Here is a 25,261-nt window from a genome sequence, read left to right as displayed (position 1 = left end):
AAGCGGCCCGGCGGGCTTGACGAAAAAAATAATTTTATTGCAGAAGACGGTCTAGTCGTTGCCCGAAGATCGATGAAGGGATTTACTCATTGGCCAAACCATTCTGTTAAGCAAAGATCGTCTTATCCCGAGGAGACATGAAAGTTAAGATGGCTTTCATAAACCCAGCAGCAGTTTTGTTGTTAGTAGGCGTGTTAATTATTCGGATAAACGCGGTGGTGGATGACCCAGCCATCGAGAGTCCTAGCAATAATTCTTCGATTCACAACGAAGATTCAGGCCATGAATCTTCAGCGGAGATAAAAGTGGCTAGATTCGATTTTGAATATGTATCTGGACCGCTAACGATTATTGTGTGGATTCTTATAGCAAGTCTTGCTAAACTTGGTAAGGTGTTTTTGTACTTATGTAAAAATTAGCTGAGCAGGCGGGTGTCGATTTCTAATGCAAGCTTAATTCAGAGTGACCAAATAAAGATGGTCTTTGTCATAAATATACTCTCTCTTTTTTTTTAGGGTTTCATCTGTCTCACAAGCTATCCTCAGTCATACCAGAATCATGGTAAGTTGAAGCAAAATGCAAATATGAATTATCGATCATCTTTAGTTAATTTTCGTTTTGGGAGTTCGTTCCGCTTCTAGTTAGCTTCCATGTGTATGCATTGCACCGCGGATGTACTCAGCTTAAATGATGATCGAAACTGAAAACCGCTTAAAATCCACAAGAAAATAGAAATAACTTTTAGAAGCCATTCTTTTAAGTGAAAAATGCATATAATATAATTTTCGTCGGCGATGTTAGGTCCTACAGAAATTTGCAGTGCACTTTGTTAACTTAAGCTTACGTCGGCTTGATTAAAATGTTAAGACGCTGAAATTCCAATTTGTATTCCCGCCTCAGTTATTGTCAGATGTCTGACAGTAATTTTCGTTTGTTTGCATAGTTAGGTCGGTTGTCAACTGACTGTCTTTCAGCAGGTAGACCTAGAAATCCAGCGTTATATTGTGTGTCATTCGCATAACATTTAGCTTCTTGTTGTGGCCAACATTACAACCAACATTTTGATACAACAAAGATTAACGCCACAGTACTCAAAAGGTTTAATGTTTATATTGGCTTGAATATTTCCTATGCCTTGGCTTAGCTATTGAATTTGTGCCAAGTGCATGGGCAAAAACAAAATATTGCATTCAAAATTACAGCTCCTTCTTTATCAGTATTGGTCTTTATCATAAACAACCCACATATGTAGCAGTGCCTTTTATGCACCTTCTTTATTGGAAAACGTACAGACATTTAGATTCTGAGGAACAGACAAAATAAATAGTTTATGTTTGAACAAGAAATATTTCAGCAAACAAGAAGAAAGGGATAACTAAAAGAACCTGTCACGTTATCTTTTGTTTGTTTCGGACATGCTGTATTCCTAAAACAATTATTTAATCTCCAAGTCAAACTCTGCCTAGACAACTGCCAATATCCGCTGGCGCACAATAATAAGGTGACAAATGGTGAATGTGTGATTGGTGATAAAGGCAGAAATAAGTGTTTGACACAATAAAAGCAATTATAAGACATGCAAATTCGTGAATTTATAAAAAAAAAAAGTAGCTAAAACAAGCTGAAAGTATTTGTAGCCTGTGAATTTCGTTAACATTTGCGCATGAAATGGGATCTCTCCCCCCTCCCCCCCCCCCCCCCCCCACTACTCTCATCTCTATGATCAAAAAACTTATGTCTCCATTTGCCCATATGGGTTGCTGATTTTAACCTATTTCTAAATGTTCTAAATTCCATTACTCAAGGCCCCATAAGTAGTGAAGGGTAAGTTATTTTACATGAAAAATACAATACTTGTTGCTCAAACATTTCTGTGAGTAATGAAATGTGTTTTCTTCTTTCAGCTTGGTTATAGTTCTTGGAGTTGTAATAGGAGGAATAATGGAGTAAGTTGCTTTGTTGTAGCTCAGACATTTAACAGTCACAATATCATTAGGAGGACAAGGTTTTCGTTGTACAACATGGTAGATATAATTCCAATAAATTAGATGGGTTATTGACCAAGAATGAGGTCAAGATGGCTGGATATTGGTCAAGTTCTTTTTTGCATGTTTTTTGGATCGAGACAGAGCCAAGGGCTATAAACATTCAAAAAAAAGAATGAGGCTAATATCCAGCCATCTTGACTGAACAAGCTTGGTCAATAAAGGATTTACTATATGGAAAAAGAGCACTGTTTTGTTGTGGGACACAGCGGGTGATCCTGAGTGGGCAAGATAGTGCCATCTGGCCAGCTAAGGTGACCAATCACAGCACAGGATCCAGTTCATCTTGCCCCCTTATGGAGTGAACCATAAATTATAATTAATTACAATTAAAATTTTAAGATAGGCATGTTGATGGTGACGTTCAACTGTCTTCTGCTAGGCTACCATTAGCAATGGGTTCAACTAGTTACATGCCACCATTTATATTAGGAAGGTTGGATGTGGTTGGTGCATTCCATTTCTCCATTATTCCATTTTTCTGGTGAAAATTTGATCCCTCAGTGGTTCAATGTTGTACTGTTCTGACCTGTTGCTGTTTTGTTGTTGTTTTTGTTGTGGACATTGGTGCTTCAGGAAGTATTATGCTACTTAGCATCCCTTTGGATGTTATCAGAAATGATGCCTTGTATGGATTGCTTCCTTGAACCCACATGTATACCAATGAGCATCTCAGTCAATACTTATTACCTTGCCACAAAGCACCAAGCACAGCAGACCTTCATCACATGATATGAATGTTGCTGCATAACCAGTCAGATCAACCTCATTGGCTGATCAAGACTAGCAGTAACAGACTCAAAACTTCCACAATCTTTGCACACCTGAAAGTGATCACAGTATGTGACAGTTGAGTAGTGGGGAGCTCCCTGCCAGCTAGAAAATGCTCAGCGATGTTAAAGCACACTGTAGCACTTCCCCTTTAGAGCTTATCCATTGTCCTATATATGTGTAGTGTGAAAGGATTAGTAGTAGTAGTAGTAGTAGTAGTAGCAGTAGCAGTAGCAGTAGCAGTAGCAGTAGCAGTAGCAGTAGCAGTAGCAGTAGCAGTAGCAGTAGCAGTAGCAGTAGCAGTAGCAGTAGCAGTAGCAGTAGCAGTAGCAGTAGCAGTAGCAGTAGCAGTAGCAGTAGCAGTAGCAGTAGTAGTAGTATTTTTATCGTTATTGTTATTTTTATTGTTATTATTTTTATTATTACTGTTATGATTATTATTATTTTCATTATCATTATCATTATCATTATCATTATCATTATCATTATCATTATTATTATTATTATTATTATTATTATTATTATTATCAATCGATCCAGAATCCATGGTGCCCCTAAACCCACTACACGGCCATGTCAATTTCCAGTCATGCTGGGTATGATAACTTCAAATACAATTATTTTCTAAAGATCCAGAATGGAACATTGACCTGGTGTAATGTCCTCGGTCAAGACATTTTAATTTATTAATTATCAATTCTGTAATTAATTATTGACAGAACTGCATCACATTCTGCTTTTTTTGTCTGCTCTGAGATTAAGTATGTAATACGTAACCTGATGATAACTAGTAGTGAACTGGCATCCTATCTTGGGAGAGAATACTAATATAATTATAACTTACATATGATTTCAAATGAGTTTGTGTATAAATTATCTGACACACTGTACATCATGTCACATAATAATATTTTGATATTGTTTTGTTTATCTAGGGCTATGGGCATCAGTGACAGAGCTCCAATCTTTTCATCACGGACGTTCTTTTTGTTCATGTTGCCGCCGTAAGTACCTGTGATTTGACTTGAAAGTCTCTTTTCTACATGTATGTTTATCAATAGTTATAAATATTCTTACAATATTATTGCATCTCAAAAGTATACCCTTAGTAAATATTGATCAGCATCAGCCTGACGTTGCTGGACTGTGTTCTTCAAAAACTGACCTGGCACCAGTTGGAACAAATTTTCCAAGTACATGTAGAGTGCATGTACGGGTCAGGGAAGAATGACACCTGGGGAGGGGGGGACACTGTGAATTATGGCCAAGGGATAGAGAGGGGACTTTTATCAGCTTTTTTTCCTATGGGAATTTGCTCCGAACATGTACTGGTACTAGATGTTAATACATGCAGCAATTATCTGGAAAGTCCATAATCATTCCCAACACCCTACCTAGGTATATATATATACCTGTATCCATTCAGTTATACATGCATATTACATGTATTATGATATGATGATCACTGAGAGGTTGGCTTCTGCCTGACCTGCATTTCTAAAGTTTCTCCTGGTTGTACTTTTAGAGGTGCTTGATGTCTGTGTTGTGTTGTCTTCCTGTATGATGGACATACATATGATTCACCAAAATTATCATTTTGGTCATGGCATATTTAAGTTTACACAATTCATTCAAATTAATTGTTTTGTTTCATAACTGTCCTTTTTTTTCAGAATTGTTCTAGAGGCTGGCTATTTTCTTCAAGACAGAGCATTTTTTGACAATATAGGAACAATTTTATTGTATGCAGTTGTGGTATGTTTAGGTTTAATAATGTTGCCATAGAATGAGTGCTTTCAAATTAAGTTTTTTGAATTTCTTTTATTTACATTTTGCCCTTTGTTTTCTTTCTTTCAGGGAACAATTTTTAATACATTTACAGTAGGTAAGTACTGTAGTAACTAAAGAACCATTTTCCATTTCGTTTTTAGATTATAAATCATATTTAAGCAATTAATATGATAAGTTCAAGATATTTTGTACATTCATTTGTCAAAAAGAGAATTGATTAAAGGTGTTTTCCAGTTTGTACTACATACTCTCAAGAGTTCTTTTACATTACTTTTTGTTTTGATTCATGTAAGATGTCACAGAATGTAACCTTTCACACTACTTGCATGGAGTAAATTTAAAGTTTCATGTCAACTGCCAATATGGATGCAAGCTCTAATTTTATTTTTCGTTCTCTCTAATATTGCATGATGAAGCAACTTTGTACATGTTTCAAAGATAAGTCAATATCATTGATTTGCACTCCATTTTTTGAGACTCACAAACATTGGCATGCTGAGACCCTATTTTATAATTAATGTCTGGATTTTTGAAAACTGTGTCAATTTCAACACAACCATCCTGCCACTTTTCCAAGAAAATATATACTCATGAGTCAGGCTTTTTCAATCAATCAGTCACAGGCTGCCAGTCTGTCACTATGCAACCTACTCACCCACCTTGCTTGTGTGTGGTGGGCTTCTGGCCCCTACGCCTGCAGAGCAGCCCCTAAGCCTGTAGGGCATGGTGGGCCAAGACTGTCCTGCAAAGAAAATGACTAGTTTTACTAACAAAAATGCCTCTCTCTGTGACCCACCCTGGGGTTTACGTCCTTGGGGCCCAGCTTGGTATCAGATGGTAGCAACAGACCTGGGCTGTCTGCCCCAACCCTCCTTGACAGAAGCACAGTGCTCAGCACCCTGACTGCTGGCTATCGCTAATAGTTAGACAAAAAAGTTTTGCCCCAATTTTGACACGGTTTTCATAAATACATCCATATAATTATGTGATTTAATTAATAGACCAAAATGTGATCCTCATTAAAATTGTATGTATTCAGTTTTTATTTTCTTGATCCTCATTGATTATTTGTAATTTATTTTCTTGATATCCATTTATAAACAGGTCTGTCCCTGTTTGGAGTATCAGGAAGTGTGGGATGGGACCTGAAATTGATGCATGCATTGACCTTTTCATCACTCATAGCTGCTGTAGATCCAGTTGCTGTAAGTTAACTCGTACAGTCACTGTTAGAAGGATTTCAAGAGCAGTTGTCACTTGAATGTGGAAAGTAATTTGCGTCTGCCTCCCAGGTTTCACAGTACTATGCTTTGTGATTGGACTCAAAATTTTGTGCCACTTTTCCATCCATTGACTGAAGTAAAGCCAAATCCAGTCGTGACTCGCTCTGAATAATTCTTTTCCTATGCTTTTGTGCCAGCTAGAGGACTCTATTGTATTCAGTTTGCATCTTCTTTGGTTCACTGGTCAGGATTGTCTGCATCCTTTGTGATTGGCCAGAGTAATTACTTTCATTTCTTTTGGTTTTTTGACATTCATTGGAAGACCGCTCTAAAGTTACTGCTATGTAATGTTGTAATATTATACATCCACCAACCTGAGAGAACTGAACTCTGACTGTAGTTCTAACAACTTAATGTCAAAACATGCAACAACATTGCTCCCCCAGAGAAGGGCAACTTAGACACTGAGTAATTCAACTAAAGACAACTTGGTCCTGGCTACCTTCTTAAGGATGACACTGACTGAGGGGAGAAGCAAGCTTTATAAAGCCTGGTTTTCACTAGTAACGGAGTCATATTCGGAGTTTTAATCATTATCGTCAGAAGCATACGCAACACAATCTAATGAAATCAAACCAACAGAGTGCGAAGCAGAACACCAATTCTACTTAACCTAAATGACTCTTTTGATTATAATCTAGTGAAAACTAGATTGACAGATTACAAGGAGAAGCAGAAGAATAAACCAGGCCTTGTGATTGGTTGGTTTTTCTGCTTCCGAATCTGGCAATCCAGTTTCCACTGAATCATAAGGGACAGCGTCATAAACGGAATCAAAAGAAATGGAAATGTTCTGATTCTTTGCACTCTGATTCTGTCAAGCTTATGACTTAAAGCCCTCTTATTACTCCAACTGCGACTCTCACTCCATTGCTAGTAAAAACCTTCCTCAAGGATTTTTTGGGTGGGGCTGGGGGAAGGCAATGGTATTGGCAATAAACTGTTATATTTTTAGGGAGGCAAAGGCTCATTCATGATCTATTTCCCTCTTGGACACTTTTTCGCTAGTAACATTTTTAAAAAAAATATCCTTTAATTTACACAGGTGCTGGCTGTGTTTGAAGAGATTCATGTTAATGTCATGCTCTACATCCTGGTGTTTGGTGAATCACTTTTGAATGGTAAGAATTCAGTACCCTTTACTTGTTCTATTGTATAATAATTACTAAATAAAAAAGTAGAAATTATTTTTACAGTAAAATATGGAATGTTAGTATTTATGGGTTACTTGTTAAGTTGATTAGTATATTTTAGATTGTATTTGTGTTATTTAGATTATTTGCTATTAGATTATTTGATTTGTAGTTTAGTCGGGTCAGGGAAGGGTTTTTTCGTGATATTTTTTAGGGGGTTGGGTCTGGGTGTATTAACCAAGTAGGGGACTTATGTCCTATTGTTAAGCACCTGTACTTGTACGAATCCATAAATAGATAGATAGATAGATAGATAGATAGATAGACAGACAGATAGACAGATAGACAGATAGACAGATAGACAGATAGACAGATAGACAGATAGACAGACAGACAGATAGACAGACAGACAGACAGACAGACAGACAGATAGATAGATAGATGGGTTATTGACCCAGTGTGAGGTCAAGATGGCTGAATATTGGCCAAGTGTGAGGTCAAGATGGCTGAATATTGGCCAAGTTCTTTTTTTGCGTGTTTATGGACCGAGACGGAGTTACTGAGTTGCTGAGTTTCACCCAGATGGTACATAATGCTAAAATTTTCTTTTTTTCACAGATGCTGTGACTGTGGTATTATATCACCTTTTTGAGGCCTTAGCAGGTTTTGATGTAGTCGCTTATAAAGAGGTATAACTTGGGGTCAGAATGAAAATGTGAAATTGATTGTCATTATAGTGATAATGTATGTAATTAAAGAAAACTATTTGTACTCAACTAGAATTTAACTTAACAACGACTAGTCCATGTACATTGTACAGCTGATCTGGCTTACTTCTAATAGCTTGGAATTGTTTTCAGGTACTGTTTGTTTTGGAAGTGATTAATGAGCTCATTTTCAAAATTTATTTGTTGAAACTTTTCAGATCCTCCTTGGGTTTGCATCATTCTTTGTGGTTAGTATTGGTGGAACCCTAATGGGATTGCTTTGGGGATTAACCACAGCATTTGTAACCAAATATACTGACCATGTCCGAGGTGGGTACATCACAGTTAAATCCATAGTTTGATAATTTGCTAGAAAAAATTACACAACATTTATTGGAATTGGTATTTTTCCTCACTCTGCCACTAACAGTCATCTTAAATACAATTATTTGTAATGTTTTGTAGGGTTTGAAGAATAGACCCATCAGTCCTCATATTTCAATTTGTTTCTTGTTAAGTTGTGGTTTCTACTTCAGTAGATCATAGTCTAATTCTTGGCCATCCCAGCTGAAAAATCCTTGCAGGAATTTAAAGATCTTCAAAAACCTGCCTAAGATAGTTCTATAAACATATGAATGATCTTCACACAACACTTTGCACTCATAATTTTGACACAACTTAAACAACTTTGACAATGTTAAGACAGTTCTGTCAAGAGAGGGATGTTTAATATAGCTTTAAAATTCCTAGCATGGCAGCAACCTTAGCAAAGAACTTTGTAAGATCCATGAAGATCTTGGCAAGGATTTAAAGAGCCTTGATTATGCTCTTTTTCAACATTAATTTTTTTTCGCTCATCTCTCACGGGGGCCCATGTTTGTGTTCTTGGAATTCTTATCTCATTTGTGCGATGCACTATAACCTTTAAGGTAGTCCATACAACAAGCAAACATTTCATTTTAACTGGTTAAATTTGTGGGTACAAGATAAAAATTTCCTTTAATGCATTAATTTTACTTCGTTAATGGAATGTTTGTTTTATTTTTTCAGTGATTGAACCCATCTTTGTGTTTGTTATGAGTTACCTCTCATACCTGACAGCAGAAATGTTCCACTTGTCTGGAATCATGAGGTAACCAAAACATGTAACTCTAGTTTTGCCTCAATACATTGCACACCACCTTTTCCCTCTCTGTTTTCTAAAATCCCCCAAAACATAATTGTTTATCTAGAGTATTACAAAACACAAAAATAGCTGCAGTATTTACTGTTAGTAATTCTACAATCATGTCATTTAGTACTTGTTCTAAGCTAAGACACAGAGTGTGTGACAAAACTTGAGGTCGGGGTCACACACTCCCACCGCCATTTTGTGACCAATATGTATAATTCGTAATCAGTAGCCTTACTCCAAGGGACACTACACAGACCACGCCATGTGTAATGATGACAGGTACATGTACAGTGTAACAGTGGGTTGTACGATGTGGCAATCTTCAAAATATGAGGTTCTCATCCAGTGGCCGATCTAGACCTTGAGCTAAGGGGGGGCCTGGTTTTTGTTGTTTTTTTTTTTTTGCTTGCCCTGCCGGCTCTTCTTCCCTCTGCGATTTTTTTTACCCAAAGTAAGGGGGTGGCTGAGGCCTCCTGGGTCCCTCTCCTAGATCCACCACTGTCATCATGAATAGGAATTGTTATTAATAACAGCTTAAAGGTAAAATCAAATTCTTTGCCCAACTAATAGCATGCAAAATCTATGGAGACCAACAAGGAAAAGAGTGAATTAAAAATTATAATTATTGACATCAGGTCTTTGGTTTCACTGTATACAGTATTGTGACCTGTGCTATCATCATGAAGCCCTATGTGGAGCTAAACATATCAAGAAAATCTCACACAACAATCAAGTATTTTCTCAAGATGCTCAGGTAATTTTGTCAACTTTCTTTGTTACTGGCTCTCTAGTGTGTGATTTCATTTCTGATCTCAGTAGAGGAGACATCTCCTACACAGCCTGCCTTTCGGGGCTCATTACGCCATGCTTCCATGTGCATGTGACAACCCCAAATGACGACTGTACGGAGACTAAGCTGAAGATCATCTGTGGTGATGTCATGTCTTCGTCATATCTCAAATTTAGCCATCAGAAAGACACACCTTTAGGCTTGTGCAAAACACAAAATGACGAAAAAGCAGTTAACAATGTGGGATACCGTTAGCCCATAAAACTGTTGAGAGCTATCCACCTTCAAGTCAGTGATATTGAGGTTAACCTGGGTGCTATTATTTTAGTCTAAGTGGTACACTAGTTAGGTCTATTTAGTCTAACTGTAGTGACATTTCTTCATTTCATCATTTCCTGTTTTAAACACAACCAAGGCAATCCATAACTTAAATGAGCAATTTGTTGTAATCATCATTTTGCCTTATATTGTAGCAACTTACATGTAAGATGTATTTAAAAGGGCTACATGTGATGAAATCAAAACTTTTGGCATTTCTCAATTTCTATCTTTATCACAGAGTTTAATACTTGTATGAAGTAACTTGTGTGTAAATGTTACACATTGCTGCTTTTTATTTTCATATCCTGATCTGCTAATTTTGTGCCTGTCTACAGCTCTAGCAGTGAAACTCTCATCTTTATGTTTCTTGGAGTGCGAGTGGTTAGCTGGCCACACGTGTGGAACACGTCTTTTGTGTTTGTTACACTGATATTTATCCTGCTCTTCAGGGCTTTGGGTGAGTTGTTCGTATTAGTGAGGCAGACACATGGTGATCTAAGGGTTAGTGCATTAGTCTCCAGATCGAACACCCTGAGTTTGGGCAAGACCCATGGTCAATGCATTGTGTTCTTGAGTTGAAACTGGTACCAAAAACCTATCAGGGCAACTTGGCATTTGAAATGATCTTGGGGTAACATGGTTTCAGACTCAGTCAAATCCGATCCCGGAGGATACGAAGTACTTCTAGTTGCTTCAAGCAAGAAAATCTGGTATAGGCCCCAACTTTGTGGACCAGGTTGGATTCAATATGACGTTACAGTACATTGCCCTTATTTTATGGGGCATTTGTAAATGAGCACTACCTGGTTTTCCAACGTTTGGACGATTAGTCTGTGTGTATCTTAGTGTTTCACTCTCTGAATGTCTCTAGTAAAGTCTTTTACCACTTTAAACATTTTTCCTCAGAACAATTTACAAGCCTTGTACACTTACAAGAGCAAATACAAGACTTGTACACTTACATTGTAATGTAGGAATGATACACGTATCTGTTCATCTTCTGTTTTATTTCAGGTGTGGTTATACTGACATTCTTTGCCAACAAAAATCGGCTCAACAAACTCAGTGCTGTTGATCAGTTTATCATGGTAATTATTAATTTTAGTTGTAGTGCATGCATAGATTGCTTTTTGTACAACTTACCGTGTTTTTGTCCCTTTGGTCACAAGTAAGTAAGTAAATAAGAACTTTATTTAAGTGTCAATGTATTTAGCCCATGTGAGCTAATTGGGGACACTGTATTAACTCTACCTAAAAATCAATTCACAGTGAATTGAAAGGATTGCATCTCGAATGACTAGTTACCTTACCTTACTAGCAATGCTGCCAAGCATAGTGGTAGGGTTCCTTGTTTTTTACAGCTCAGACTCAAATTGAAGTTGCTGTTCTTAGCACTTGCTTCATTAAGCCTGAGCAGGCTCTTCAGTGGGCGTACAGGGTGAAAACTACTACGCCACGAGTGAAACGGGTCAAAGGGAAATAATTTATTTTTCTTATCAAGAGTTTGGTGACTCTGAATTTAGCAGTTTTTTCGAAATTTGACATTTTTGTGATTTTAGCTCACACTTAGAAGTTTCTGAAGTTTTAACTTTCACTTCTCGTGAAACTACTTATAAATTTGCTACATCACAAAATCTGGAACCGCAGTTAATATATAGTGAAAATTCACAAACATTAGGTACATACCGCGCACTGGGAACCACCTAGAAGTGTAACACAAATTCAGTTGAACCAGTTGAAGGAATTTGGTTGTCTTATTTTCACTTTCTTTCTTTTCAGAGCTATGGTGGTATCAGAGGAGCTGTGTCGTTTTCTCTGTCCATTTTGCTCGTCGAGGATCATTTTCCTATGAAGAATATGTTTGTCACAACCACGATTGTGATCGTCCTTTTCACGGTTTTCTTTCAGGTAAAGACTTGTCGAGTTACGTTGACAAAGACCATTTGATTTTAATGGTAAATTTCGGGACTTTTAAGCGAACTTGGTTAACACTTTGAAATGATGTACAGAGTTTCTAGTGAATGGTCTGGTGGTATATCATTTTCTTCTTTTATTTTCAGGGAATGACCATTAAACCTCTTGTGCGGATTCTTCACGTCAAGTTGAGGGGGAAGGAACAACGCAGCATGTATGCGGAGCTTAATGAAAAGGTACATACATGTAAGCTCTTCTCGCTAGTATTAGTTGTTAGTGAACGAAGGGAAACAAGAAAAATGATGTTCAATCTCGTAACACAGGAAACCTGCTACGCAGACGTTGGTGTTGCTTGCTTGCACTCCTGCTAACAAGAAGAATGTCTGCGTGCCTCTAACCTCTTTGAGGCGTTTAGTTAGTTGGGGCGCAACCTCTCTCTCGGCTTTCGCTTCGCCATTTTTTCGCGCTGCGCAGCAACTAACTGAACGCCTGGTAGAAGCTAAGCGTTCCTTCTGCGCATTTTTTTTCTCCGGTTTTATCAACCTCGCGCTGGTTATTGAAAAGTAACTCTGCGAGTGCAGGCGTGCAATAGGAATTTACAACATTCATGTTGAGGTTGTATCAGAAATACAGACTTTGTAAATTGGCCACACCATACCCATTCATTCCGTTGTATGCGACATACTGCAGAATGCAATTTTCTGGAATCAACAGTGCAGCATTTTTTAAGTTTTGTAATATTAGTCCATTTCCATCCTTCCTTTGTCCTTGCTTCGTAGATGTACTCCTGTCAATTGTCAAACGCCTTAATTCTAAAGTTGCGAGTTTTTTAATGGTCTAGATCGTGTTTTTGATTTTCTTGAACTCATCCTAAAAAAAATGATATTGATGATTTGCAAAAGCACCTGAAAAAAATTTTCTCGTACAGAAATGTTGTCATTCTTCGTCCCAGATTCAGTTCTGATAGCCCTTTCTTTAAGGCCAAGTAATGCAGGCAACATTTTCCTTGCAACTTGTCGCTGAAGAATGTTGCATTACAAAGTGATTTATGGAGAGCGTTTTACTAACAAGAACATGTTGTTCGAAGTACACATGAGTTCAACTTTGTGCACAATGTTGCCGCAACGTGGAGCTCAGGAATAAGCGGCACAGGTTGCGAGAAAATTGTTGCCCATATATTTTAGTTGGCCTTTAAAGGTTAACAATCTTGACTCGACTTTTTTCCATCGATTGTTTTAGTTTTTAGACCACCTTGTGGCTGGAATTGAAGAAATCAGTGGTCAGCGGGGTCACGGATATTACTGGGTAAGAATTCCTCGAATGACGTAAAATACTGTACGCTTTTGAGATCCTAGTTTACTGTTTAAAGAAAACGTTAGCAAATTATGTGAAACATTACTGTATTGGCATCCATTTGAACAGCGCACAGAACTCCGTCATCACGTGAATCGCACTGAGTGCTGTCAATTGTTGCTTAGTAACCTAGCTGACGCATCGCGTTGACGTAACAGCCTTCACCCTTCGCACCATTACTGACACTAAACTAACCATTTTGACTACAGTAACTTCTGTTTCTCCACCTGTAACTTCGTTCCTTATTGTTATTTATGCAGGAAATGATAGAGTATTTTCACACGCATTATCTCAGAAAATGGCTAATACGTGACAGCTATCGGTTCGTCCATGATGAAGATATTTTGCTGGCTTACAGAAGACTGGCCTATAAGTAAGTAGAGAAAGGTGTTGGTAGTTGATGTTCATCTCCGGTTTAGACCAAGGGCAAAAGTTGACCCTGTGGGCGAAAGTGTATCACCGCAAGACGTTTTGTATGCAAGACTTGATAAACAAGACAAATAGCTAACATATACCATGTCCACCCACCTGTTGCCCGGCTAGCTCAGTCGGTAGAGCATGAGACTCTTAATCTCAGGGTCGTGGGTTCGAGCCCCACGTTGGGCGCAATTGTTTTTTGTTTTTTTGTTTTTTGTTTTTTTCCTTTTCTTAACTTTATGCCATTTTTAACATTTTTCTACTCTCAGTTTATTCTAATCAACAATGATTTAGATAAACATATACAGGCAAAAACTAACGATAGATAAATCCGACGTTTCGGCGACATCTTGGCGCCATTGTCAAGGGAAACTAATTAAATATGCGATTTCAAGAGTAACTAAGAGTTCAGAGTTTCTAATTTGCATAAGTTAGACAAAGACTTTAGCGCGAACTGAGTCTGATTGTACATTTAAACACGGTCGTAATTGTTTAATGAGTAACATCTCATTAATGAGACAATCAAACTTGTTGTGGCATTTTTTCAACACGCTAAAACACCCGTGTCGGTTACACCCGTGGCCATCTGTTCGTACGCGTTGATGGACATAGAAGCAAGACCTCGTCAGTACGCAATCACTATGATAATAGACACGCAGGCAGGATTCCGGATGACCTTCGCAATTGTTTTAGCGTGTTGAAAAAATGCCACAACAAGTTTGATTGTCTCATTAATGAGATGTTACAACTTTGATCTGTTGACGTTTTTCTGTTTGCCTTTCTTTTTCAGAGATGCCTTGACTCGGTTAGAGAGAGAAGGTAGTGGAACAGTCCTGTTTTCTTCAGGGTAAGAAGCTTTGAAAATTATAAAGATCAAAGCGGAATACACGACTCGACCATGGATGTCGCTTGCATTTTGATCTCAGTGACAGACTTTTTTAACCTGCTGAACTTGCTGTCTACAACAATGACACTTTATTTGAATATAAGTTAAAGAATATGTTCAGCCAGACAGACCTGTTAGACTTGTTTTCTTTTGACCTGCTAATAATCATGTCCCGAGAATGCTTTCAGCTGTTAGCGTGTGTTGTGCTTTACTACCACTTTGAGTTACATAACTCGTTTTGAAGACCACTTCCATTGTGCTTGAAATGCTCGCGTTACTTTGACAAGTTTAGATTCTCTGGGAGATTATTTCCATGGCTTATTTCATGTACTTATTGTTGTTCCCTCTCCATTGCTCATAGACTTCCTGTTGAACTGCTGGCTCGTAGCGCATTCGAGGCTGCAGCGATCACAGCTGCGTAAGTGACTTTGTGTTTATTAAACAGTGATTTAACGATGGACTAGCATTCCATCTGGCCAATCATAAGACACGCTGTGAATAACGTTATTACCAGTGCAATGAGAACTCGAAAACCAGACAACCCGTGCCAAACGCGGGAAACCGCTAGTAAGCTCGCGTAAGCCCCATCACGGAAAGATTTCATCTGTACCCGACTGGAAGAAAATAAGAATTGCTAATTAAACCGCCCTGTCTTGTTTGTCTCGCTTTTTCAGTGAAACGAGTGAAGAAGAAGACGAAAACAAGGCTATGTTGAGGTAACGTGTACTACCCTCGTTTCATTGCGACTGTCGTGAAAAGCTCGTTATCTTGGCTAGTGAATCACAGAATATCTAGAAAGGTCTCTAAAGCCAGGTTTTCGCTACAACATAAGCATAAGCATAACGCTAGTGAGGACGCCCGGACAATTGGCTTAATTTCGGTTCCATGCCTCCTCTAAACAGTAAAACAAGATGACGGACTTTCGCTTATGCTTGTGCTTACAACAGCGCGTTCTGACTTGACATAAACATAAGCACAAGCTTCAGTGTTGTCAGGGACAGTGAACAATCCTTAGGAATATAAGTACTGCACTTTTGGAGGGGATAAAATTTATATGAGAAAAGATGACAAGGAAAAAATATTTGTAAACGATTTTCTAACGTGGGTTGCAATGTTGTTTCCTTTTCTTCAGAGCGGGTGACGAATGTCGTGTACCAGACGCTATTCAAGTTGACTGGAGAGCGGCAGGAGGTACTGTTACTGTAATACATGACCCTGTAGCTGGCAGATGTTGTAAACTGCTATCTGTGAAAGATGTAATATTCCTCGCGAACGGAATGAATGTTAGATTTCACATTTTACAGGGATGAATGTAGTATTAAAATGTTTGTTGTGCTTTTACCAGACATGTAGGAATACCTCGCCATCTCTTCTTAGCGGCAGTTTGTACATTATTTCTGTCATTTCTTTTATCGAGTAATTGAGTTTTTGTTGTCAGTAGGCGTCGTTAATTTACTTTCTTTTTTCTCCAACTGAGTTCCTACCACAGCAAATTTGCAAAACTAGAGGGGGGGGGGGGGGTGGTTCAGCTTGAAATGCGCTCCCATTGTACTTAGTAACACTCTCTCTTTTCTGACATTTCAGTGCCAAGTGGCGGCGAACTTGAAATTCACGACACTTCAAGCCATAGCTTAAACAATCTTATAGAAAGGAACAGAAGATCATTTGTAAATATGGTTTTCCTGATTTTATTCAATGCTTTCTCCTTCGCATACTCTTGAATCGTGCACTAGTAACTTGTATTACTTACCTGTAAATACACTTCTTTTGCAACAGAGACATAGGAAAATGTACAGAAATAACCTCATTGACGACGATGAAGAATTATTTGGTGAGAGAGGCTACCTTATGCCCATGTAAGTATTACGTGTGGCCATGTAGAACTCGAAGTGAAATGTTATAACTATGTGTCAACGGTAGCCGGCGAGCTCAGACAGAATGCTGCCTGTTTCGCACCGTTGGCGTGTAAAAACGGGAGGGAATCTGTTTGCTTTCGCTAGCTGTTCCAAGCGCGAGAAACTGAGACCCGGTTAGTTTTGGCATTGCTCTTGACTGGTTAAGAAATACCATGTTTGCTGTGATTGGTTGGAGCGCGTGGTATGAAATTATTTTGACCAATCAGAGCTCTTTAGCAAACAAAACGTCGATGAAAAGCAGCTCTTATGGCGAGAGCCCTGTACATAGTCAGACTGTGAAATATAATTTTTGTCCAGTCGAAAATACCTTAACCCGCGAAAATCTTTATTTTACTTGTGAACAGTAAAAATGTGGCGCGCAGAAGGCGGAATCGAACCGCTCCGATGCTAATCGGCTACAGGTTTGAAGCCTGCACCCCACACCAGTGAGGGTCATCCGCGCAATTACAGAAATGCAACGGGTTTGTTTATATTACTTACATCACTTTCTACCGTGCGCTTGTGGTACAGAACTTCGCCCACCTAAGAGCTGCAAAAATCTTGATGTGATAGTCCTTCACGAAAAGAATGATCTTTAACACGTCACAGTTATTTTGTTTACTTTTTCACACGACTGATTTGAAAATAGTTTATCGATTCGTTAATTTAAAGATGTCAGTATCGCGCATGCGCTTTCGAAAGAAATTAAACACGATTTTGCCTTCTTTGTACGCTGTTAGGTTAAAATTTTTCAACTTTTCTGGTCATTTCACAGTTTACTTCAATTCCGTATAACTGAAGTCAATCTGCTAAGAGTTACTCTATTTTATTATTATTATTATTATTATTATTATTATTATTTTATTATTTTTTTTATTTTTTACAGGAAACCAAGAGAAACAGCGTATCAAAATCAGATTTTAGTCAATTCCAAACCTGTTCACTATCATCACAGACACAAGCCAAAACACAAAAAACGACATAAACACCACAAGCGACGCCCGGATCCCTTCAAGAAAAACCTGTCTGATATATTTGAAGAGGAAGACCACCAGGTACATGGCTCTATAGCTAATAATTGATAATTCCGCTAGAAAGGAAACTTGATGTCGTAAATAATCATGGTGACCCAGGGAACGTGCTCAAGAAACGGTTTAAAGTAAGGGTATGTGTCGGACTGAGAGAATGTTACACCTTGCGTTTACGAGATCCTTAGACGTTACAGTCAGACTCAAATATTGCCTCAAGACACAAAAGATAAACAGTGGTAAGAACGGCCTTTTGACTTGTCACGCAGCAAACAAACAAATGATTGCGTGACGAGGGAGCCAAAAGTCTGCGTTTTGTCCCGTTATTTGACAGATTTTTTTCTCGTATATATCTATTTACCCATGTACGTCTATCATTCTACAGCTAAAGGAAATTAAATTTATGTATCTTCAAGACGGTTACGGTAAAAATTACTGACTTTTTATATTCGAGGAATAAATACCTCAGTTACTCGGTTTTGCCTCGTTATTTAACGCTTGTCGTTCATAAACATTTTGGTTATTAGGATGGAAAATCGTCTCCGACAATAGAGGCAAAAGTAGGGCCCATTCCCAGCAGTGAAGATGAAGAACCCGGTATTACTTTTGAGGCGAAAGCCAGAGGAAGACTGGGCCGACATGCATCCTTTGAGAATGAGCCAAGGTAAGTATGAGCTGTAGGCTTCCTGTCGTAAATCACGGAAATATGCGACTAGGCTTCGTTTTTGTTTAACTCTAGTTAACGTTTGGCTCGAGTTTGATCTTATCCTGTAGCTTGTCCGGTTGTTACGTCGCAAGAGATTTCCTAAAACAAGGCAGCATGTGTTCATCTAACTGCAACGTAGCGATTTCTACCTGTATTGTACTGTACAACGCAGTTTCGCGAAAAAAGTAATGCGTACTCAGAAGAGAAGAAAACGATTAAAAGAAAAACAGAGCGGCCCACATGTATTAGGAAAAGAGGGAAATGTCATTTCATCTGTGTCAAGCGTTATTCGGCATTTTATTTTATGAGAACTTTACGTAAAATTGCACCGCATTTGGCCAAAATGTCGTTAGCAGACTGAAAACTTCCCCACGCCAGCTTTTTTAAAAGTTCAGTTCCAAGCGTACGGCTGGACGAAAACTAACTAAAACGTCGCCACGAAGTGCTTACAATGATGATTTATTTTCTTGTGATGTTTTGTTTTTTTGTCAGCAAATACCCCACTCCCGAGGAGCCATCCTCTGAGGATACTAAAAATGACACTGATAAAGACAAAGAAGAAAGTAAACCAACAGAAGATTCGCCAACAGAGCCAGACAACATTCCCTTGGCCTCCTTCGTCGTTGATATAGATGGCGAGAACGACGAAGAAGGAAATGCGGAGAGCGTTACCAGTTATTTATGAAGAGATTCAAGTTTAGTTTGGTAATTAAATTTGGTGCCGTCTTTCAACTTGGAAAGCAAAAGAAATTTCAATAATAAAAGGCGGGTTCCTTAAAACATTGGAAGCGTCAAGTTTTGCAAGGTTCTTCTAACAATGCCAGAGTACTTAGAAAAGAAAGAAGTGAAGTAAAAGAAATTACAGAAGTGAATGAAATAATCATTGAACCAAAATCCGACCATTTATTAACGGAGGTTTCTCTTTTCATTTCTAACTGGACAAGGAAGCTGTTACTGATTACGTCGTAAAACAACGTGGATTATTATTAAATTGACGGACGTAATAGGTAAAATATGTGAATTCAGTATGATACATTTTTGATATTTTGCTCAAGGATTTGAATAGCTGTTATTTTCTTTAAAAAAAATAATTGAGTCCAAGCGACATTAAATTTAAGTGAAATTCATTTATCCTCTATTAATTAAATTGAATGTGTCGCTTTTTAAAGTTAAGCATAAATCACCTTTGTCCTGAATACAACTTAAGTATTTCTGGAGACGTTAATTTATTGCAGAAGCTTTACACTTTTGCTGTAATCCTGAATTGTTATTCAACAGTCTGAAATAGCTAGAAATAGTTCTTAGTAAAGGCACAAATATACGTTTTTTTGCACAACATGAAATATCAATTTGAACACACAGGTGGTCCTAGCTCGACGGACACGAATATATGACGGGACAAATCGAAAGTAGCTACAGAATATCAATTATTGAATTCAATATAATTGTGTAGTTTTCAGAGCTCGTTATGTTATATCAGTGTTCTAGCTGTCGGATAGACAACGGAAAAAAGTTGTCGGAAATAAATTAGACAACAAACAACACGTCGTTTTTTCATGTCCATCGAGCGTAGGAAAGGCTGCTCGAGGTCTAAAAATAAATATTGAATGGAGAAGGCTGCCTGAATCACGTAAAGTGGGGCAAATTTAAAATCTCTTATACAACGTCAGACCAATGTGAATACTGTGCAATGAAATAGCTGTTGAGTTATTTTCAATCGAAAGAGAACTGTTTTCAGCGAAAACACCTGATCATAATTCTTCCAAACTTTGTTCATTTTTGTAGTGCTAAGATATAGAAAGTGAATTGCGTTCACACTAAACTGAAAGCTCGATTACCAGTCACTGTTCGGGAAAGGAGCCCGTAGATCGGACTTGGGAGGGCGGTGAAAATCGAACTTAACTAAATTGACGAAAAAAAGTACAAAATTTCATTTTAAATGATGATAATTTAATGAACTCTTGTACTCTAGGAAACCCTTTTGCTTAAGGCAGAACAAGGAGAGAATGTCAATATTGTGAAAGACAAATTGATGTTAGACAATTGTCACAAAATCGTTACTTTAAGGTAATAATTTTATCTGGAAGTTGTGATGTAATTTTTTAATACCTTGTCAACGAATATACATATAGTTTTATTGAACTTCCAGACAAAAGTTATTTAATGTACTGTACCAAACCAGCTTGCAGGATGAAACTATGTTAAGCAAAAACTATGTAATAATTATTTAACTTACATCCCTATGTTTGTGTAAAATTCACAACAACGGTAGAAAGTAAATTCTTAAAGCTTAATATTTTTATTAAAATGTAGAACAATTTACATCGTGATTTTTTTTTCCGTGTACTATGGAACGGTTTGATTACCAGCTGCTGTTCGAGAAGGGACATCGCACGCGCGTTTTTAATGCTATCTTAACACAAAGGAAATATGTTTGTGCGTTTGCTTTGACGTGTTAGGTATCAGCGTTTTTTAAAAGCGTTAGCCTTTCTTCATAACACAGAAGTGAGTACTGTTCCTTGGGAATAAAATCAGCATCAAAGAACTTAGAGTTTTCAATTTTACCCTAAGCATTGGACCAAGACATTCTTGGTCCAATGCTTGTGAAACGTCAGGTATTCCAAAATTTCATTTTCAAAACAGAGTACATGGGACTGCTGTTGTTGTTGTTGTTGTTGTTGTTGTTAATGAGGATACATGGAATTGCTTATTGTGATGAGAACCACTAGCCTCTTGGGCAGACGTTCTTTGGGCTTCTCACGCAATCTTCCCCCTGTGGATTGCGTTACAAGCCCAAAGAGGATAGAAAAACACAAGGTTCAGTAGTTTCTCAGAGACTTCTGCTTGATCAAAGTTACTTGATTACAGGGACTGAACAAAGCTGCTACCAGTCACCATTCTCCTCCACTTCTGCTTAAAGACATGTCTCCCATGCTGTGTGCCATCTTTTAGAATCTCTTTATCCCAACAGTCTTGTCAAACAGGGTGGGTTGTACAAACTCTCCTTCTTTATCCAAAAGGAAAAAGAAACGGTGTCCCTTCAACTTCAGTGGCACCTGAGGCTTTGCACCTTTCAAGACAACAGACAAGCACAACATGTTTGTATTCATTGCACATGCATCTCGGTGAATTCCACCACAAGTAGAACACTCTTATGACTCATGACAAGCCAAAGGGGGGAGAGAGGGGGTCAGAAAGGGTCAGAATGCAAGTATAATGCCAGGTTTCCTGACAGAGGCCTGTAGCTTTCTAGACGGAACAGGCATTAACCTATAATATTCCATGACTGGCAATGCCATAAATTTGCAAATTACATATCTTTAAACCTAAAAGTTGTGGTGATTTAAGAGGTATCACCCCTTTATAGTCATGGAACTTATGTAACACAGCTTTAAGAAATCAGCCATGCTTTGTTTTTGTTTTGAAAAGCATATTAGTGTAAGCAACACAAACAAAATGCAGAAGGTTATTTTGGATACCCATGGATTCTTATGGTGCCTAATTCTTATTGTGTCTTTGTCAACTTTAAACTTACCTATTCTAGACCCTGTACAGGACACATCTGAGATGGGGACAGTCACTGACCTTGTACCACCCAGAGGAGTATGTGTCACCACTCGTAGGTTATTTCCCTGAAGGACCAGACGATTTACACTCCTGTGTAATATGATTAAAATGGATAGCATGAATGAAATTTCTGAAGACGACATCCTGAGTAAAAGCCTAAATTAGCCTTTCACATTTATCCAATCAGTTCTGATCTGCTTGATCAGACATAGCCCATAATAATTGAGGGATTTACTATCAATTGTAAATCCAGTTGGCCAATATAAGTGATGCCAAAACTTCTCATGCTCAAATAAATATGTAAAGGGGGAGCCAAAATGTTTCTGGCCCATTGAAGTCTTTGAGCTAAATGGAGGGAGCCAGGCTCCCTCGGCACCTCTAAATTTACCCCAAAAAGGCCTCATTCTTGCAACTGTTGGAAATCATAAATTGGTTACGAGCCAAGAATTGGCAGATCTTTTAAGTGCTTCCAGAAGAAGTTGATTTGAAATGTCCTGAAAATGAACTAATAATAAGCTACACATACTTGAGACTATAAATAAATCCTGATGTAGTAAAAACCAGCCCGACACCTACAGCAAAAGAAGCCAGCATAACAGGACTGTCCTGTGGATTAAGATTTCAATACATCACTCTCTGCAAAATGATTTCTTTACCATACATCTTAGAAAATTTGATTTACAAGAAATAGCAAATTGACACCTAAAGAAAACCAATCTTTCCATTGCATATAACTCCAGGTCAATCATTGTCCTTTTCTGGCACTGACCATTACATGAGGTTTCCCTTAGGGACTTGAATCATATTTCCTGGCTACGTATCACTTTCATAGTCAGGGAGGTGAATGGTAAATGGACGACTCTGTGAGAAGGCAAGACTAAAGTCTTTCTTTGTGAGCCAAAGACAATTTTTTTACTTTTTAAACTGTGAGATCCAGACTTCAAAGTGTTTTAAATTGAGTGCATGGCTTTCAGACTGCAAGACCTTCAGACATTATTATAGGAAATAACAAACAAATTGGGACTTTGCTGAGACTTTGATGGCCTTGCAAAAAACCGCAAGACTTCAAGACAGCTTTGTGAAGAGTTTGAGACTGCGAGACACATATTTTACCACTAAAAAAAGGAGACAGGGATTCCCATGAAATTTCACAAACATTTTGCAAGACTCGTGCTTTTGGATGGATCATTTGCCAGCCCTCATAGTGTTGAAAACTGAAAAGAAGAATCCCCATATCCATGCCATCAATCATTGTTTTCTCTCATGTTTTCACTTCACATTCAATATCATCAGGAGAAATTATTGAGTCTGCACACAGACTATACCTGAGCAGCCCCTCCCAACCTGTCCATCCAAAATGTTTTGACTTCCATGATCACTTCTCACTACTGACAGAGAGCATAGTCAATTGTCATGTAGATGAATGTCATGCTAATTTATACTGACCATTACAAATCTGGCAATTTTCCATGAAACACCAGGGTTCGATGATGATGATGACACATCAAGAATCTTTTTCTGGCTTCTCTCTTGTTTCAGACTAATCAGGATATAGGCCATCCATCCCCAAAATATAAACTGGCTGGCACAAGCCAGACCAACCAGGCGGAAGAATTTTTGACGATTGTAATAGTAAAGTGTCACATCTTTCCATGCAGGTTCTTTATTCTTGGCATATGACGAGAGGCTGAGCCTTGTTTTCTTTAAACACTGAAGATGAGAACCAAAAGGCATACTAAGACTACAGCCTAATACCAGTAGCAGGACCCAGGAAGGCCCCTCTTTGTGCAGCCACTCTCCCCCTCCACACTCACTACTCTACCCTCCATAATTTATCCTTCCCTTTCTCATTTCATTTTATATCTTCTTCCACCATGGCATAGTCTTAACTAATTTAAGGACCTTCACGTGGGGGGGGGGGGGGGGGGGGTGGAGGGTGCCAGGAGGGGGAGAGGGGGGATGGTGCCAGGAGGGGGAAAGGGGGGATGGAACTGACTTAACGTGGTAAATTGCAATGGTAAATAGAGGTGACCACGGATTTTCTTAACACTGCACACGAACACCCCGTAAAAATACAAGCAGTAGTACCAAGTTATGCAAGGACTGAACGGAAAAAACGATGACCGCCGTTACTATAGGACGAAAAAGCACAAAGTGCTACACATGCAGGGAGAGTTTTGAAAGTTTTCACACTCGTAACGATCTACATCTTTCTTGTGATCAGAGAATGATTAAAACTGGAAACTTCATAAATCAATGCAAGACAAAACGTACCTTGAAACATCTAACGTGGCGCAAGGAAGAAAATGGTATCTTTCTTTGATGGACAGAAATTAAGAAGTGAAACATAATGGGGTAAAGATTGGCTAGCCGCCGGCCATCTTGTCCTTACTTAGCGCCAGCCTTCGCGCGACACTTCGTGGCCGAGCAGTTGCCAGTTTCCCAATCCAGCCAGTTTTTAGCTAACTCAGTAACAACTGAAGAACTGAGAAACATGTACCGTAATTTTCAATTTAAAGCCGGGGCGCTAATTTATCTTTGGAAGCTCGAGAAGGGGAAGGAGTAGCGCTTATTGGAGACGGGATACTTTCTAAAAAAACAAAAACAACAAAAACAAAAATGAGAATTGTACTACAATTCTATGATGAAAAACAACAGATAATGTAACTCAAGAACTGTAATAATGTCCAATATTGCGTTAAGATGAGAAAGCACACTTCCTATTTTATTTTACTGTAGATCAATGTTTTAAATGCCACTTTCGCAAAGCGGCACTTACTAGAAGGTTGCGCTTATTGGAATATGGGCACTTCTCAGTGGGGAGCGTTTATTCAAATGGCGTGCTTATTGGAAGGAGCGTGCAAAGTCGAGTCATTGCCGAATTTGTGATTAAAAACATTGAGCCGCAGGCTTATCTTTAAGTGACCTCAAATTATTGGGACAGAGTATAATACACAGTTTTGGCTTCCTTGTATGCTTGTATGTGAGTCAAACTTCCAGGTTAAAGTGCGCAAAACAATAAGAAAAAAATCACTTTCTAAAAAAAACTAACTTCCTCTTGTCGCAAAATTGGAAACAAATCGTGAGCTTTGTCATTCGTATCCGTCAATAAATTTTATTAATGAAGTGTTTACTTGTTGAGCGGTAAGATTATCGCCCCCTTGGTACTTTACACCTTGGTAAACTGTAATTTTAGATTGCGTAACTTAGGGACATGTATTCAGATCAAATAGTCAGTCACAAAATTAGACTCAGGTGTAGAAAAACGAGTAAGACTGAAAAACACAGCAAAACTGTCTTGCTAAAAGCGAATGAAAACTTAATTTGATCGTTTCATGAAACACATTGTATTTTGCATTCGCCTGTTCGATCATGCAACAAAAAGTAATGCCAAGAACTGTCATTGAACTTTGATCTCAAAATCAGAATGTATTCAAAACGTTTTTTATTACTCCGAAGATTTAATAAGGAAGAGGATTT

The 25,261-nt window shown here is 38.3% G+C and overlaps 2 protein-coding genes and 2 non-coding genes across 6 annotated transcripts; 2 read left to right on the top strand and 2 right to left on the bottom strand.

Moving 5' to 3' along the window:
* Positions 1-6: 6 nt before the first annotated feature.
* LOC110042589 (Na(+)/H(+) exchanger beta-like) lies at positions 7-20,536 on the top strand. Its single transcript, XM_020747949.2, has 27 exons — positions 7-387; positions 516-561; positions 1,905-1,946; positions 3,752-3,820; positions 4,490-4,571; positions 4,674-4,701; positions 5,712-5,812; positions 6,936-7,011; positions 7,642-7,712; positions 7,949-8,060; positions 8,781-8,862; positions 9,563-9,658; positions 10,351-10,472; positions 11,030-11,103; positions 11,795-11,923; positions 12,076-12,165; positions 13,169-13,234; positions 13,543-13,655; positions 14,490-14,546; positions 14,947-15,003; positions 15,260-15,301; positions 15,718-15,776; positions 16,170-16,252; positions 16,362-16,441; positions 17,367-17,535; positions 18,036-18,172; positions 18,707-20,536. The coding sequence occupies exons 1-27, from the start codon at positions 138-140 to the stop codon at positions 18,897-18,899; spliced, it is 2,526 nt and encodes an 841-aa protein (XP_020603608.2). The 5' UTR covers positions 7-137; the 3' UTR covers positions 18,900-20,536.
* Positions 13,816-13,888, top strand: Trnak-cuu (transfer RNA lysine (anticodon CUU)). Its single transcript has one exon. It is a non-coding gene; the product is annotated as a tRNA-Lys (tRNA).
* On the bottom strand, positions 16,857-16,943 carry Trnastop-uca (transfer RNA opal suppressor (anticodon UCA)). The gene has a single exon. It is a non-coding gene; the product is annotated as a tRNA-Sec (tRNA).
* On the bottom strand, positions 19,098-24,418 carry LOC110042592 (transmembrane protein 223-like). Of its 3 annotated transcripts, none has more exons than XM_089275252.1 (5): positions 24,056-24,417; positions 23,228-23,491; positions 22,308-22,387; positions 21,800-21,871; positions 19,098-21,284 (listed from the first exon to the last, which is right to left on the bottom strand). In XM_089275252.1, the coding sequence occupies exons 1-5, from the start codon at positions 24,128-24,130 to the stop codon at positions 21,224-21,226; spliced, it is 552 nt and encodes a 183-aa protein (XP_089131378.1). In that variant the 5' UTR covers positions 24,131-24,417; the 3' UTR covers positions 19,098-21,223. The 3 variants fall into 3 exon arrangements, with proteins under 3 accessions (XP_089131378.1, XP_020603615.2, XP_020603613.2); XM_020747956.2 differs by having other exon boundaries at positions 21,750-21,871; positions 24,056-24,416; XM_020747954.2 differs by lacking the exon at positions 19,098-21,284 and having other exon boundaries at positions 21,315-21,871; positions 24,056-24,418.
* Between the last annotated feature and the right edge of the window lie 843 nt (positions 24,419-25,261).

The sequence above is a fragment of the Orbicella faveolata genome, unplaced genomic scaffold, assembly GCF_042242905.1.
Source record: "Orbicella faveolata isolate gen_17 unplaced genomic scaffold, um_ofav_v1 contig_36, whole genome shotgun sequence".
Classification (NCBI taxonomy): domain Eukaryota; kingdom Metazoa; phylum Cnidaria; class Anthozoa; order Scleractinia; family Merulinidae; genus Orbicella; species Orbicella faveolata.
The sequence above is the reverse complement of the archived record's forward strand: the minus strand, read 5'-3'. Positions and strand labels throughout refer to the sequence as shown.